Source organism: Pelobates fuscus, chromosome 11 (assembly GCF_036172605.1).
Source record: "Pelobates fuscus isolate aPelFus1 chromosome 11, aPelFus1.pri, whole genome shotgun sequence".
Lineage (NCBI taxonomy): Eukaryota > Metazoa > Chordata > Amphibia > Anura > Pelobatidae > Pelobates > Pelobates fuscus.
In genome coordinates this window covers 143,512,895-143,529,316 of record NC_086327.1, presented here as the reverse complement: position 1 = coordinate 143,529,316, position 16,422 = coordinate 143,512,895, and the positions used below count along the sequence as shown (strand labels likewise).

The 16,422-nt window shown below is 40.2% G+C and overlaps 1 protein-coding gene across 1 annotated transcript in view; it reads left to right on the top strand.

Moving 5' to 3' along the window:
• The window catches only part of TMEM201 (transmembrane protein 201), a 35,997-nt gene extending 20,526 nt beyond the window's left edge, over nucleotides 1-15,471 (top strand). The window contains exons 6-11 of the mRNA XM_063436611.1: nucleotides 738-932; nucleotides 11,224-11,450; nucleotides 12,815-12,892; nucleotides 13,860-14,135; nucleotides 15,115-15,252; nucleotides 15,330-15,471. Of these exons, the coding sequence (XP_063292681.1) occupies nucleotides 738-932; nucleotides 11,224-11,450; nucleotides 12,815-12,892; nucleotides 13,860-14,135; nucleotides 15,115-15,252; nucleotides 15,330-15,436 (1,021 nt within the window). The 3' untranslated portion in view covers nucleotides 15,437-15,471. The remainder of the gene's footprint in view (nucleotides 1-737; nucleotides 933-11,223; nucleotides 11,451-12,814; nucleotides 12,893-13,859; nucleotides 14,136-15,114; nucleotides 15,253-15,329) is intronic.
• The last annotated feature ends 951 nt before the right edge of the window (nucleotides 15,472-16,422 follow it).

Here is a 16,422-nt window from a genome sequence, read left to right as displayed (position 1 = left end):
CTAAAGTAATGTAGGTGACTATAGTGTTCTTGTGTGGTGTTATTTTGAGGGGGACAGCAAATGTATATTGTTATACAGGCTGTACACTTACTACTTTATATTGTAGCAGTGTCATTTCTTTAGTGTTGTCACATGAAAAGATAAAGTATTTACAAAAATGTGAGGGATCAGACTCTGTTCTGAGACAATCATTGTCCTTATAAATTGCATGAAAACACCGAACCTCTTATGATGGTTATCTGTGGAATGCACTGGATTCATTGCTTCTCTATTAGAATCGTTTGATTGGAGGAGAGCTTGTTGCGCCTGTGTTTCTCGTCCTCAATACTTCTCTATTAGAAGATTGGATGAGAAAACAAACAGGAGACAGCCTGCAGGAAGAAATCAAAGGCGGCAGAGCAGGCAGCTGCATGTAGAGTGGTCGTCCCCCCCCTCCCTTCCCTCTTTCAATGAGTAGACCACTATAGCATAAGAAGTAAATGTTTGTATTACCAACGCTATAGTTTTCCTTTTTGTTTAAAAAAAAATAAAAAATAAAAAATAGCACATTCTCCATTTGATTTGATTTTGAATCTTGGAACTCCCCAATCCTGCAATACAGAACCGCCAAATTCTTCCACAGTAATCCTACTGTGAATTAAAAAAAGAAAACACAATCCATCATTTTTGGTATATTTAAGCATTACGATGTTGTATTTTTTCTGGGTTTAATTAAAGTTACTTTTATATTGCTCTAGGCTGCGCCGAATTGATGCTCTTGCCACATTTCTGTGGATGATGGTCGCCTCTGTCTACGTAATCCAGCGATATCTTCTGACTGAATTTCCCACCCTGGACTCTGCTCGTCTTGGCGTCACGTCCTTGTGCTGTCTGGCCTGCTGCATATCTTCTATGACAACATACAAGGTTCACAAGAAAAAACAGCTGAGAAGGTCAGAACCAGAACCGTGAATCCTGGGACCCAGAATATCCTCGTCCCCATTTTCAGCCGTTCAATCTGCATCTGTCTTTCTCCGTTCCTCATCGTCTTCTCTCCTCTCCATGCTTCTGTTAAGAGTTCATTCCTCTAGTTACTTTTAAGACATAGTGTAGAGCCATTGACTTAATAAAAAAGAGGGTTACTGCTTTTACATATGCTAAATGTACCATTGGATGTCGGTATGCAAATTTTTGCACTTGAATATTAAGGTGGTTTTAGGAAATGCTAGAATGTTTATATAATTTCTAATTTTTTTTATTATTGTTATGTGTCACTGTGCACATCTTGTCCATTGATAAAAGCAGAGTGTTTTAGGCTGGTGGGATTTTATATTCAATTCTTTTTTTTTAAAGCCATTTATGTGCCAGTAGACGTCCATATATTTAGCTATAAAATGCTTCCATCAAAGTACCCGAAGACATATGGCTAGTACTACATATGTGACCAGTGTTCTGGTTCATGATGATCATTAATAGGTGTCCGTGTTCTATCCTACCTTAATCAACATAGTTTAATGGGGTTTGTTTGGTTTTTAACACTACTATAATATTTGACAGATCAGTTTTTTCACTAAATAAGATCATGAAAAGTGTTTTATATGTGGTTAAAGGACCACTATAGGCACCCAGAGACCACATTAGCTAAATGAAGTGGTCTGGGTGCCAGGTCCATCTAGGGTTAACCCTGCCTGCTGTAAACATAGCAGTTTCAGAGAAACTGCTATGTTTACATTAGGGTTAATCCAGCCTCTAGTGGCTGTCTCATTGACCGCCGCTAGAGGCGCTTCCGCGCTTTTCACTGTGATTTTCACAGTAAGAAGACTGCTTTCCTATGGACTGACTGTGCGTGCGGCTCTTGCCGTGCATGCTCATTCGGCGGAAGGGGGAGGAGAGTCCCCAGCGCCGAGGAAGCCCGGCGCTGGAGAAAGGTAAGTGTTTAACCCCTTCCTCCCCCTCGATCATGGCGGGAGGGGGGCCATGAGGGTGGGGGGGGACCTATTATTACTATAGTGCTAGGAAAACGAGTTAGTGGTCTGGGTGGTCCTTTAAGTCACTTGAGAAGAGTAGAGGAGGTTAGTTTCTATTGTGTGCATCACTACAAAAACCTTTTAATTTTTCCATTCTCAATCATTCTCAAGTTTCCATAAGGGGAAACCTTTAAGTTGTAGTTGGAAAAAGGTGCTATATTTATCATGATTGAAAGTGTTATGGAGAACTTCTACATGACTGATAGCTTCACGAACGCATCAATTTTTCATTTTCCATGTTGCATCCAGTATGCGAATGCTTGGTTTTTAATTGTATGTTAACGCACTAAAATGTTTTTTTTTGTTTTTTTCTGTTTGATGTAACATTTGAATTATCTGTATGAAGAGCACAAAAAAGTGAAAACATGTAGCCGGTGTGTAGCATGAAACGTATTGTGTAGTTTGTAATTTTTATATATATTTATTTAATCTATGTGCTGTGTATGACAGATTTCAAAGCAAGTATTAATGAGGTCAGTCATGGCATAATTTTAATGCTCCTCAAGGGGGCACTACGTCCTAATATCATGTTGTATATGGAGACCACGGAATGAGACATATGTAAAACATCCCAACTCCTTCCTCACTGGGCTGCGGTTACATACCTCCCTTTTTAAAATAAAAATAAAATGATCACCACTGGATGACTGGACATATGCAGCTTCTGCAGACACCAGGAAATGGCTGGCTTTTCTATTGTCCAGTAGTTTCAGCCAAACTTTCTCTTTATGAAGGAAAGTTTTTGCAATTGTAGGACATATATACCTTTTTAGATTTCATAGTTGTCTGGTGTATTTTAGTTACTTATTTTTGGTATTGAACAGTGGATAAACGAACAGTTCTGTACATATCCTGGTCTTCCCTATTTGTCTCACAGGTGATCAGCTGCATGCACTGGTTGGTCAGTTCTTGAATCAGGTGATCAGCTGCATGCACTGGTTGGTCAGTTCTTGAATCTCTTACTTTTAAGCTAAGGCTTCTGTTGCCCAACAGGGAAAGAAAACTGTCTCCTCCTGGAGCCGCATGAGGCTATACCAGATTAGGTTCACAACCTCCTTTATTTAGGGGGCAGTGTTGTGGATGGCCCCGCCCGGCTCTGCCTCCTTGGCTGAGGTCATCAGACTTGATGATCTCAGATAACCCAATGCTTTCTCATAGGAACCTAATGTGCATGTGCTGCAAAATGCCACTCTGCGTCAGTCAGCATCTCCTCATAGATGCATTGAATCAGTGCATCTTTATAGGGTGCGTGTAGCATCTGCATGCAGATCGTGGAAATGCTGAATGTCTGTGCTACACACTGTGTAGCACGGACCCAAGAAGCACTTCTAGTGGTCGTCTGAGTGACTGCCACTAGAGGTGCTCCTAGGCAGAAGTGTAAACACTGCCTTTTCTCTGAACAGGCAGTGTTCCATTGCAAAAAAACCTGCAGGGACAGGCTATAGACTCCATAACTACATTAAATGGACACTTTAGTCACAAAACTAAATATCTCTCTATCCAGGCTTTAAAGGTGAGTGAATTGAAAGGTAAGTTTGTCCTTCTATGGCTCAGGAGCTGGGTAGCTCCAGGTTGCATGTAGTGCTCTAAATAAGCATTGTCGCTGTTTTTAAATATCTCTGTAGTTGAAAAGAAAATCTGACCAAAGAGCTAGCAAATGTAAAAGTTCCCAAATATTGGCATCTTTGGACCCGCATGACACCTGTGACATAATTGTGGGGTGCCGTGTGTCGTTTGGACATTCCTGGTAAACAGACCATTCAGTTTAGAGCAGAAATCAGTTGTCACTCTCTGCCTTCCAGTTGGGCAATGAGTGTGTCTGTTAGAGCAGCTGCTGTTAACCCTGTGATATTAACTGCGGCTGCATTGTGCTGTCCTTTTGCTGTGCCATGTGTATTTTAATCTGGTTTCCATCTCATGTAGCTGATCCAGCTGTCTGTCTGTTATTTGCTTTCTGTGCCAGCCTTCTTTATATGACTGTGAACCATCCACTTGTGACTGTCTTCCAGTGTTACTGTAAAACTTTTGTGTTTGATTTTTATTTTGAACAAACATTTTTAACGTGTTCAACAAAAATACTGCATTTTTTTTCTTCTAATAAATGACCATAAAACCTACTATGTTCAATAAATTGACTTCAGTACCTGTGCTTTCATACAACGCACCAGGCGACACATGACATTGAACAGACCCCGACCGCTCTCAAACCTTGGGGTTTATTCAATAAATGGGCAGCTGAAAAACTATTTGACAAAACTAGCTGAAGAGGACAATTTGTGCCATTGTTTATTGTACTTTAATGCTACCCAAAATCTGCAATTAGATTTTTCACTTAATTTTTATTTATAGTGTTATACACTGAAAACGGCACTGTCGTAGTTTGGGGACTTTGACAGGTTTGCAAAGATCCCATCAGCCCCCCTTCCCAAAGGTGACATCGCTGCTGGCCGAAGGGAGGCAGGTAAAGGTGAGATATACTTACCTGAACCTGTCTCTCGCAGGCGCTGCCATCTTCTTCCTTCTGTTCCTCTTTAGCTCCTCTGTGGAATCCACAGAGACACACAGAGCCAATTCCCTGCAGCCGTCACTGGTGATGACTGTCTGGATTGACTCTGTAGCTCCGCCCAGTGTCTAAAAGTCTGGTGGAGAAAATTAAAATGACAATGTAGTCCCTACCTTTTCTCTGTAGACCTCTTTCAGAGAAATTCCAACACAGTCAAACGGAATATTTTATAAAGATTCGATCGATATGAAATGCTCACTTTCAGGGGCTGACAGTGCCACTTTAAATCCAAATTACTGTGAATTTAAATTGAAATGGCAAAAACAGCTAATCTTGAAAGTCTATTTGGCTATAGTCACAATTGTGCCATTTTCCCTTTCCATTTTTAACATACTAAATTTCAGGATTTAGTTAGAACACAGCTAGTACATAAACACCCATATTATATAAAATGGACCTCTCACTTCAGAGCTAAAAGCACAGTCTAAAATAGGGATCGACCGATTATCGGTCTGGCCGATATTCTGTATTTTCAGCAATATCGGTGTCGGCCAATAAAGACACCGATCTTGCCGATATCAGGGTCCTGAGGGGGCCCAGCACTCTTACTTACATTCCCATCAGCTCCCCTGACTCGAACTCTCGCGAGTCCTGCGGCTGTCAGTGCATTGCCATGGGCTACCATGGCAAAGCTCCGCGCAGCACAACGGCCGCGAGAGTTAGACAGGGGAGCTGAAGGGAGCTGCTGGGAAGGCAAGTAAGAGTGTGCTGGGCCCCCTCTGCACTTTCCGTGCTATATCCCCCCTCCCTGGCCAGGTAAGCAGCATGGAGGGGGAACTAAAACATCATTTAGAAAAATTTAATATTTAAACACACTGCACAAACACACTCTGCATTCATTATATAGACATTACACACACACACTCTGCATTCATTATATACACATTACACACACACACTCTGCATTCATTATATACACATTACACACACACACACTCTGCATTCATTATATACACATTACACACACACACACTCTGCATTCATTATATACACATTACACACACACACTCTGCATTCATTATATACACATTACACACACACACTCTGCATTCATTATATACACATTACACACACACACACTCTGCATTCATTATATACACATTACACACACACACACTCTGCATTCATTATATACACATTACACACACACACTCTGCATTCATTATATACACATTACACAAACACACACTCTGCATTCATTATATACACATTACACACACACACACACACACACTCTGCATTCATTATATACACATTACACACACACACACACACACTCTGCATTCATTATATACACATTACACACACACACACACACACACACTCTGCATTCATTATATACACATTACACACACACACACACACACACACACACTCTGCATTCATTATATACACATTACACACACACTCTGCATTCATTATATACACATTACACACACACACACACACACACACACTCTGCATTCATTATATACACATTACACACACACACACTCTGCATTCATTATATACACATTACACACACACACTCTGCATTCATTATATACACATTACACACACACTCTGCATTCATTATATACACATTACACACACACACACACACACACTCTGCATTCATTATATACACATTACACACACACACACACACACACACACACACTCTGCATTCATTATATACACATTACACACACACACACACACACACACACTCTGCATTCATTATATACACATTACACACACACACACACACACGTAATGTTGGCCATTAGCCCAAGCTTTTAGCCTGTGATGGTCAGATGGAAACATGGGAAAATATGTGCAATATGGTCAGGTAGCTGCGCCAGTTGCTCAGAACTACTGCAGGGCAGCGTTTATCTCTGCACACCTCCTTTGCATTACAAAAAGGTGAGGGTAACTTCTTTAAATGGCCATAAACTGAAGTCTTTCACATTTTGCATTGCAGTTACTGGTTAAAGTGGCACTGTCATGCCTAACTTATCTTTCTGCTACGGTTTCCTTTTTCTCTTCCTCTCTCAGTATCTGTTCTTCCTTTCTGGTCTCGTTTTCTTTAAAACGGAAGACAAATTAGGGACGACTATGTCTTGTCTTTTTCCTACGCCTGACATTCTCTGACAGCTCAGAGTCAGCTCCATTTTCGTATTGAGGGAAAACTTTCTCTGACACAGGTAGTGGAACTAACTTAAGCTCCCTCTTGTGTCAGAGAATGTCAGGCGTAGGAAAAAGACCTAAGACAAAGTCGTCCTTACTACTTATTTTGTTTTAAAGAAAACGAAATGAAGAACTAAGTGGAGAACTGATTCTGAGAGCGGAAGAATAGAGAAAACAATAGGCAAAAGGTAAGTTCAGCGTGACAGTGACGCCTTAAAGGAACACTATAGTCACCTAAATAACTTTAGGTAAATAAAGCAGTTTTAGTGTATAGATCGTTCCCCTGCAATTTCACTGCTCAATTCCCTGCCATTTAGGAGTTACATCACTTTGTTTCTGTTTATGCAGCCCTAGCCACACCTCCCCTGGCTGTGACTGACAGAGCCTGCATGAAAAAAAAAAAAAAACTGGTTTCACTTACAGTTTGATGTAATTTACCTAAACCATTTTCTCTTGCTCTGTAAATTGAACTTTAATCACATACAGCAGACTCTTGCAGGGTCTAGCAAGCTATTAACATAGCAGGGGATAAGAAAATCTTAATTAAATAAAACTTGCAATAAAGGACGGATAAAGATGAGATGACTCTTTACAGGAAGTGTTTATGGAAGGCTGTGCAGGTCACATGCAGGGAGGTGTGACTAGGGTTCATAAACAAAGGGATTTAACTCCTAAATGGCAGAGAATTGAGCAGTGAGGCTGCAGAGACATGATCTATACACCAAAACTGCTCAATTAAAGGGACACTATAGTCACCAGAACAACTACAGCTTATTGTAGTTGTTCTGGTGAGCAGAATCATTACCTTCAGGCTTTTTGCTGTAATACAGCCTAGTGATAACTTCACTGGCCACTCCTTAGATGGCTGTTAGAGATCCTTCCTGGGTCATGGCTGCCTGAAATGCATCCAAACATTTAGTATCTCCTCCCTCTGCATGCAGACACTGAACTTTCCTCATAGAGATACATTGATTCAATTCATCTCTATTAGGAGATGCTGATTGGCCAGGGCTGTGTTTGATTAATACTGGCTCTGCCCCTGATCTGCCTCTTTGTCAGTCTCAGCCAATCCTATGGTGAAGCACAGTGATTGGACCAGGCCACCACTTCTGATGATGTCAGCAGACTGCTTGTTTTTTTTAGGCAAACTGCATCCATAACTACAGCTTCCGGCTTGAATACAGTAAGATTTTGCTATATTTAGGGAGGCAGGGGGGCTAGATGGTGGTTTTGACAGTATAGGGTCAGGAATACATGTTTGTGTTCCTGACCCTATAGTGATCCTTTAACCCCTTAAGGACACATGACATGTGTGACATGTCATGATTCCCTTTTATTCCAGAAGTTTGGTCCTTAAGGGGTTAAGCTAAAGTTGTTTGTGACTATGGTGTCCCTTTAAGAGTTTAAATGGTGAAATTGCAAACCTTTATTTATAGGTCCTCCTATATATGACCAAATACATTGTTGCAAATTAACTTTTCATATGAAGAGTGTGCTCAGTCCAACATGGGATTGTTAATTGTCTCCACTGCAATGTTTAGTAAGGGCTTCAATAGCTTTTGTGGTGAGGAGGACATCTAGCATCCCAGCTTAATAAGCTTAGAGCAGAGGTGGCCAAATGATTATTGGTAAGAGCACCAATAGAGTGCCAACATTGTGACCGGTGAATTCCAAAACGTATGCAACCTATCTGAATAGAAATACTTCCCCACCTCCACCAATACCATGGAAGAATGTTTGCAACTCTGCGTTTAGTGAATAAAACCCCAACACTCCAAAATAGGTTCAATAGGCTCTGCGCCCTTACATTTCATTTTAATTGCAACTAGTTTGTTTTGGTGTTTTTCTCGCTTTCTTCCTGTGAGTTGCTACAGTCTGTTTTAATAATGGTGTGTGTGTGTGTGTGTGTATGTGTATATGTAACCAACCTAGAATACTCTTTCAGGGAAACTTATTATTCCGACGAGCTAGAATAGATGTTGGAATTTGCCTGAAAGAAAGAAGTTGCCATTGTTGTATAGGAACTATGGGATCTGCCCAATCCCATTTAAAAACAATGCTAGGATTGACTCAGACCGTTCTTGGTTTCAGAACCTGCAAATGCTGAAATGTCAAAGGTGAGTATTTGCTGAGTTATATTTTTTACAGAACGGTCACACTGAGATCAGATGCACCTATGTCAGCAAATCTTTGTTTGGGCCTTTATTTTATACATGAAAAAAGGCTTTGGCAGTATTATCGGCGACAGTAATTAAGCTAAAGTCTTAAGTTCAGAGACTCAAGGCTATCTGTACATTATCAAATCCTACCTTCGTTTTGAATGTCCTCTTCATTATATTGTCGTACTATGAAATACTTTTAATGTTTCATGGAGATAAAGTTGTCTTCAGTTATTCTCCATGAATTGTTCCTGAAAGGTTCGCTCTCCATTCGGATATGCTGTGTCTACTTATTCTTTACCCTGTTCCTTAGAATGATTACAAAAAAAAGTATAAAGATGTATTCTGGAAAATGGTTGAAGGTGGCAAATACTACAAAATCTATTTACCATTCTCTTGATAAAGGGAAGCCAGATTTTAGCAGAACTGATGGATTTCTTCCATCAGAAAGGACATCAATAGTCCTTATGGATGTGATACAATCAAATATTAGGGTCACATTACTAGAGAGATGGCAGAGTCACGGTCCAAAGCAATTGGGGGCAATACAAATAAAGTAACTACGTATACATAGGCTTTAAAACTACAACTATCCTGATTCTTTGGAACACCTTTAGAATGGCCAAGCATCGTGGAAGAATCTGGGAATCCCCCCGACATAGACCAATATCTACATATTCTATATATGTTACTGGATGGGTACTTCCTGTTGGCATGTCTCAATATGACATACTTTGTAATGTAGATATATCTAAAGCTAAGTTGGGGAGGGGGGGAGTTAATGATTTTCAGTTGGTACAAACAAATCAAATTCTTTTTAATCTACCCCTGAACAAATTGTGCGGGATTTACGTGTGGCTTCTTACTCGTTGAATTCTTTCAGGTCTAGATTAAAAGGAATTTGAACCATCTGACATGCATTGATATCCAAGTATAATGAATATTGAGATAATCCATGCATTGTTCTGATTTTGTACATTTATTGGCATCACAGGTCATTTGATTGAAGGGTTTGTTTTTCCCCTTATTCTTTGCTGAATGCTAAATTAAAGCAAATTGCTATAATCTTACTATACATGAGTTGGTAATTTATTTATTTTTTGCCCCATGTTAGTATGATTTACCGAATATTCTTTCTCGTCGGGTGTCTGGAAGACTTCTTGGTGTATTCACATAGTATTTATTTTATTGAATGACTTGATTTGGAAACCTCCTTAATTTTTCAACGCTTTCAACTTAATAATGTGAGGATTTCCTTAAAGGTTCTTGTTTTCAAAATTCTGTTAGTCCAAGCAATAAGAAAACTTCCTTTAAGAAAGCTTGTTTTATTGTGTCAACATGATTTTAAAACCAGAGGCGAGCTATATATTGGGTTTCCCTCCACCTGAGGTAAGCAAGACAGACTTGGCAGTGTCAAATTGCCATTAACCCTTTCAGGACTGCTGTCATTATGGCACCCTAGCATCCATAATAACTTAATTGCCCCGAGTAGCTTTAAAATAAATTTGGTTTAAAATAAAGCATGGAGGAAAGACGAGACAGGGGGGATATGATAGAAACATTTAAATACATAAAGGGAATCAACACAGTAAAGGAGGAGACTATATTTAAAAGAAGAAAAACTGCCACAACAAGAGGACAGTCTTAAATTAGAGGGGCAAAGGTTTAAAAATAATACCAGGGAGTATTACTTTACTGAGAGGGTAGTGGATGCATTGAATAGCCTTCCAGCTGAAGTGGTAGAGGTTAACACCGTGAACCCCTTAAGGACACATGACGTGTGACATGTCATGATTCCCTTTTATTCCAGAAGTTTGGTCCTTAAGGGGTTACGCATGCGTGGGATAGGCATAAGGCTATCCTAACTAAGATAATGCCAGGGACTAATGAAAGTATTTAGAAACTGGGCAGACTAGATGGGCCGAATGGTTCTTATCTGCCGTCATGCTCTATGTTTTCTATGTAAAGTGATTATCTGCCTAGGCCCTAGGTCTTTGTGAAGTCTCTTTTTCTGTTCTAGTTTTAGCCAAATAAATGAAACCATCCAGCACTCCCTCAGTTTTCTTATTGGGTCCCACAAGTAACTGATCACATTTCAGGATTCTAATGCCAGGTTGCATTTGGGTAACTAGTGAAAGAAGCACAAATCTAAGAAATGCTGGCTATTTCCTTTATGTTGACTATTTCACTGGTCTTGGCAGAACCTGAGACACTCTGTGATGAAGTGAGAGCTCTTTCATGTTCGCTGTTTACTTTCTGCTATAGACTGTATAGTTTCTTCTTTTCCTGAGAATCTTGCTCAGCCACCTCCTCCTCCCTTCAACAGGATTGTTTCCAAAGAGTCAAATTGTGATTCGTTTGTCGGAACTGTTCCAATCAACCCTGGAGTTGTGCCTGCTTCTACTCCCATTTTATTTACCCCACCTGAGCTGCTACTGCAGTTGATGAAAAAGCAGAAGTATGAATCCCAACTGAAGGACACCACTTCCTCGCTGCATGGTCGTCTGAGCAAAGCCCTCTCTCTGGGCACTATTCCTTCACTTTCCCGTACAGGTAATGGAACAGTTGAATATGATTTCCACCTGATATGCTTAGACAGTCTGAAAGTCAACTGTGCACATGTGCAACGTACTGTGATTCAACGCCATTTGTGATTTGTTTCTTACATTTGCAATTTTATTTCTGCCAAAATTTGTAATAAAAGCAGCGATATTGAGACCAGGTTAATCTTTAAAATGTTCCCTTTTCTTCATTTATTCCCTACATTTGGGTTAAAATCAATTTGGCAACGTACAAGAATGCTTGCGATTCAGCAAATTAACAGTCAACACGTTTCGTATGTCAGCACTTTAGGTGCACCAGTCTAAAGTACTAAAGAATGAAATGCGTTGACTGATGTTTGGGGAGTCGAAAGCCCTTTTTGTTGTACGTTGCTGGATTTATTTTTAACGCATACCTGGAGAATAAATGAAGTAAAGGAAACCTTTTAAAGATTAAATTTGTCTCCATATCTCTGCTTTTATTACTTCTATTGACATTATCAGAGCAGAAGGACCACCTCCGGTTGCATTGATGGGGAGATTGGCATCAACTAGTTTAAAGGTACTACCAGAATGGCAAAATGACTGGGGTTCCACACATGAGAGATTTTACGAGAAATTCATTAAGTGGCTTCATATAAAATATTTCTAGTCTTCTCTTCCTTCAATGAATCAGGGGAAGGGGATCGGATGCATGGATCATTTTGATTCTCTTTAAATGGGCGTAAGACACGGTCAGCTGGACACCTCTCCCCCTCTCTGCAGTGGAATGTGCAACACTCAGTGTCTCAGACTTTACAGCCAGCCCCTTGCCCCCGATGGATTTCAGAGACATTGGCCACATATATACACCCTATAGATATTAAATGGGTGGTACTCACGCAATGCACTGAATAGCCATATATGGTTCCTGCACTGAAAATGTGTGGCACTTATTAATTCTGCTCTCAAACAGTTACTAATATGTAAAACAGTCTTGGAATAAGTATATGCTGGTAAATATAGTGTTGGAGTATCTCTTTAACATGACAGAAGAACAGTTTTTAATGGATCAATGTAAATTTCTTTGGCATAATCTGCTTTCTTCAGTGGTCATGGTCAAGGTTTAACTCCGAACAAGTATTTGGCATATTTACACCTCCCTGTGTTGTCAGAGTGCAGATATCACTTGGGGATTTACTCATTATACAGTGAGTTAACAACAAAGTTGGACAGTTGTTAAACAGGCCTATATGTATGCCATTTTTTTGTGTGAATTACAAAATGGGAGCTTACAGTGATATATTTTTTGTGTATTTTATTATTTTTTTGTGCGTTCGAGTTAGTGTGCAGTATTAGTCAATAGATTGAATCTAATCTTGTGTGCTCCTGCTGCAGATTCAGGGTACCTGTTCAGCGGAAGTCGCCCACCATCCGTAGCCTCTACCTACAAGGGTCAGGAATCTGCTGGTTCAGGTAAAAAAGGATGTAACATTTGAATCAAATCTTTCTAGCAAGCAGTTTTGGTGTATAGAACATGCCCCTGCAGCCTCACTGCTCAATCCTCTGCCATTTAGGAGTTAAATCCCTTTGTTTATGAACCCTAGTCACACCTCCCTGCATGTGACTTGCACAGCCTTCCATAAACACTTCCTGTAAAGAGAGCCCTATTTAGGCTTTCTTTATTGCAAGTTCTGTTTAATTAAGATTTTCTTATCCCCTGCTATGTTAATAGCTTGCTAGACCCTGCAAGAGCCTCCTGTATGTGATTAAAGTTCAATTTAGAGATTGAGATACAATTATTTAAGGTAAATTACATCTGTTTGAAAGTGAAACCAGGTTTTTTTTCACGCAGGCTGTGTCAATCATAGCCAGGGGAGGTGTGGCTAGGGCTGCATAAACAGAAACAAAGTGATTTAACTCCTAAATGAATGTGAATTGAGCAGTGAAATTGCAGGGGAATGATCTATACACTAAAACCGCTTTATTTAGCTAAAGTAATTTAGGTGACTATAGTGTTCCTTAAAGGAACACTATAATGTCACGAATACAAACCTGTATTTCTAAACCTTTAAGTGCCCTAATCCATAATTAGTTTTATCCGTCAGACTACACTGTGACTGCTAGAGTAGTTACTTGGAATGACACGGTCTGGGTGAGTTCAGTGGCTCTGCTTTAGTTCAAGTCCTCCTCTGCTACCCCTCCTTCCCAACCTAAAGTGTTTTTGGTACAGGTGTATTTGATGTCATGAAATAAGAGTTGTAGTTCAGTCGTTCGATTTTAGTTTGCAATTGAAATACAACTAACAAAACCCCTTGTTAAACCCATAAATCCTGAGAAATTGCAGATTTCAAATGTATTATTAACTTTTCTTTGTGTATATATTGCAATGCCTTAGAACAAAAGACTGAACTTCTGAGGTGTCCAATTTGCTTTCTCCCAGATTACTACTCCCTTCTGTCAGGTAGTCGTGCATCCACTCCTCTTCCTTCCCCTACCCCTTCTATTGCCGGCTCTGCTATCTCCAGCTCGGGGTCCATGTACCATCGAAGACCATTGATAAGTCCTGCCCGACTGAACCTTCATGGGCAAAAGCTTGGACTATCGCATACATCACTGAATGGAAATCTAACTCGGAACAGCAGTGAGGATTCTTCTTGCTACCCTGACAGCACACTCTGCCTTTTGGAGATCCCACAATTTGTGACCAAACATTACTGTAAGTCTCCTACGCATCTGAGCAAATCATTCCTACATCAAACCATTTTTGTATCTTTTTTTATTAAGCATATTTTTTCTGCCAATTGAGCAGCGCTGTATGTTCTGTTATTCTGAATCGTTTACATTCATATTTTTGCACTGATTTTGTACAATTGACTGGAATCTGTTCAATATTTCTGGGAAATTGTGTAAACTAAGCTGTGAGTGAAAGTCTGCTTGCTTTCCAGCGTTAAGCCCTTATCGACAACAACACGGTGGGGACTTGAATTTTGTGACCTTTTTTCCTGGTTATTCACTAAAATTAGAATTTTCATGAATTAGATCAAAATAGCTGACCTAGCCAGTTTCTCCAAATCTGCTATTGTCCCTTCTTGGCTAATTGTGCCTCTGTTTGGAATAATTTAATGAACGTTCAATGTTTGTTTTTAGGGTTTTCTCGTCCCTATCCTCCCCCCCCCCCCCCCCTTACCACTCAGTCTCCATTTAATATAGTAGGCCCAAATTGGACATTTGCCATGCTTAAGGTGGTGATTTTTCTCCTGGTCATTACCATTGCGGTTGAAGCATGACACCCCTCCAGCAATCTCATTAATATGACACACTGCGAGTTAGCCCCAGGTTACACAATATTGTACATTTGTCACAATGTCATTGAGGCTATTATATAAGAGAGGATTTGCTCAGGCTGTTTTTTTTCCTCTTGACACTGTCATATCTGTCAAATTATATTTAAATACATGTAAAAATTATAGTAATAAGTGACCCATATTAACTGGTAGCAGCTACTTTTTTCTTATCACAACTGCCACAAATCTGACCTCTATTTATACAGATTTTCAACACAATGTTTGGGTAAAGTATCTGGGTATTTTCTTGGGTTTATCAAAATAATGTTAGGATTACATGATTTAGTTTATCAACAAGTGCATCAAACTTTCGTAAAATGCCATCTACTTATGATCTTTCTCATTCTACAGCCAATGCGAGGATCCCACCAACAGCTTACAGTGTGTCAAACAACACAGCACTTTACAAAGAGGAGAACTCCTCACAATCCTCTACATGCCCAGTGGACACGACGACTGGATTCATGGACTCCCCAAAGATCCGGCAAGGTATGAGGATTAGTGCAATCCTGGGCTGGGCTGATTTGCAGGTGGTGCTGTTTTTCACAGTCTCTTTTATCTTGCAGGTTTCTGTGGAATCGGCCTCATTCATGGATTTTTTGTCATCAGCCTCACCCTTAATCTCCTCTTCCTGTCTTTCTACCTTCACCCCTTAGTTATCTCTTTAGTTTAAAGTAGAAAGATATAGAATAAAATTTTAAAACCTCATTTCGGCAGTGCTTGTTTTTCGTTAGTTTTTTGTTTTTTATATATAGAGAGAGAGAATATTATTAAAGAGTTTCCTGTATTTGTCAAATCGTTGAAAGGAATGTACAGTATTTAGGCAACACTGTACCATCTGTTGGGATTTGGGAATATATTGTGATGCTATTATGGTGTAGTTGAATAATATTTTTTATTTTTTTTTTACACTTGGAGTAGATATGATTATAAATAAACACAGTTTTTAAAAGGGTTACTCCAAGCACCATAACCACTACACCTAGCTATCGTGGTTATGATGCCAGGTGTGCCCTGGTGCAGTCTCCTGATAATGAAGTAAACCGTTTTGCAATGATTTGCCCTCTTTTACTTTGGTCCCACCGGGTGCTATGGTGACATCTAATTTCTACAGAGCTGGGTGCCGATCCATTAGCCATTCATTGGCTGAGAGCAACAGCTCTACCAATAGATGGCATTATGTACAGAGTTGACATTAGCCATCCTCTAACTATTTTTCTAGCACGTGACGCTGCTGCCGATGGGTACACCTCCGTCAATGTTGTAACTGCAGCATTTTATATTGAAACCCTGCACATCCAGACTTCAGGCACCATGCTGCACATCCAGACTTCAGGCACCATGCTGCACATCCAGACTTCAGGCACCATGCTGCACATCCAGACTTCAGGCACCATGCTGCACATCCAGACTTCAGGCACCATGCTGCACATCCAGACTTCAGGCACCATGCTGCACATCCAGACTTCAGGCACCATGCTGCACATCCAGACTTCAGGCACCATGCTGCACATCCAGACTTCAGGCACCATGCTGCACATCCAGACTTCAGGCACCATGCTGCACATCCAGACTTCAGGCACCATGCTGCACATCCAGACTTCAGGCACCATGCTGCACATCCAGACTTCAGGCACCATGCTGCACATCCAGACTTCA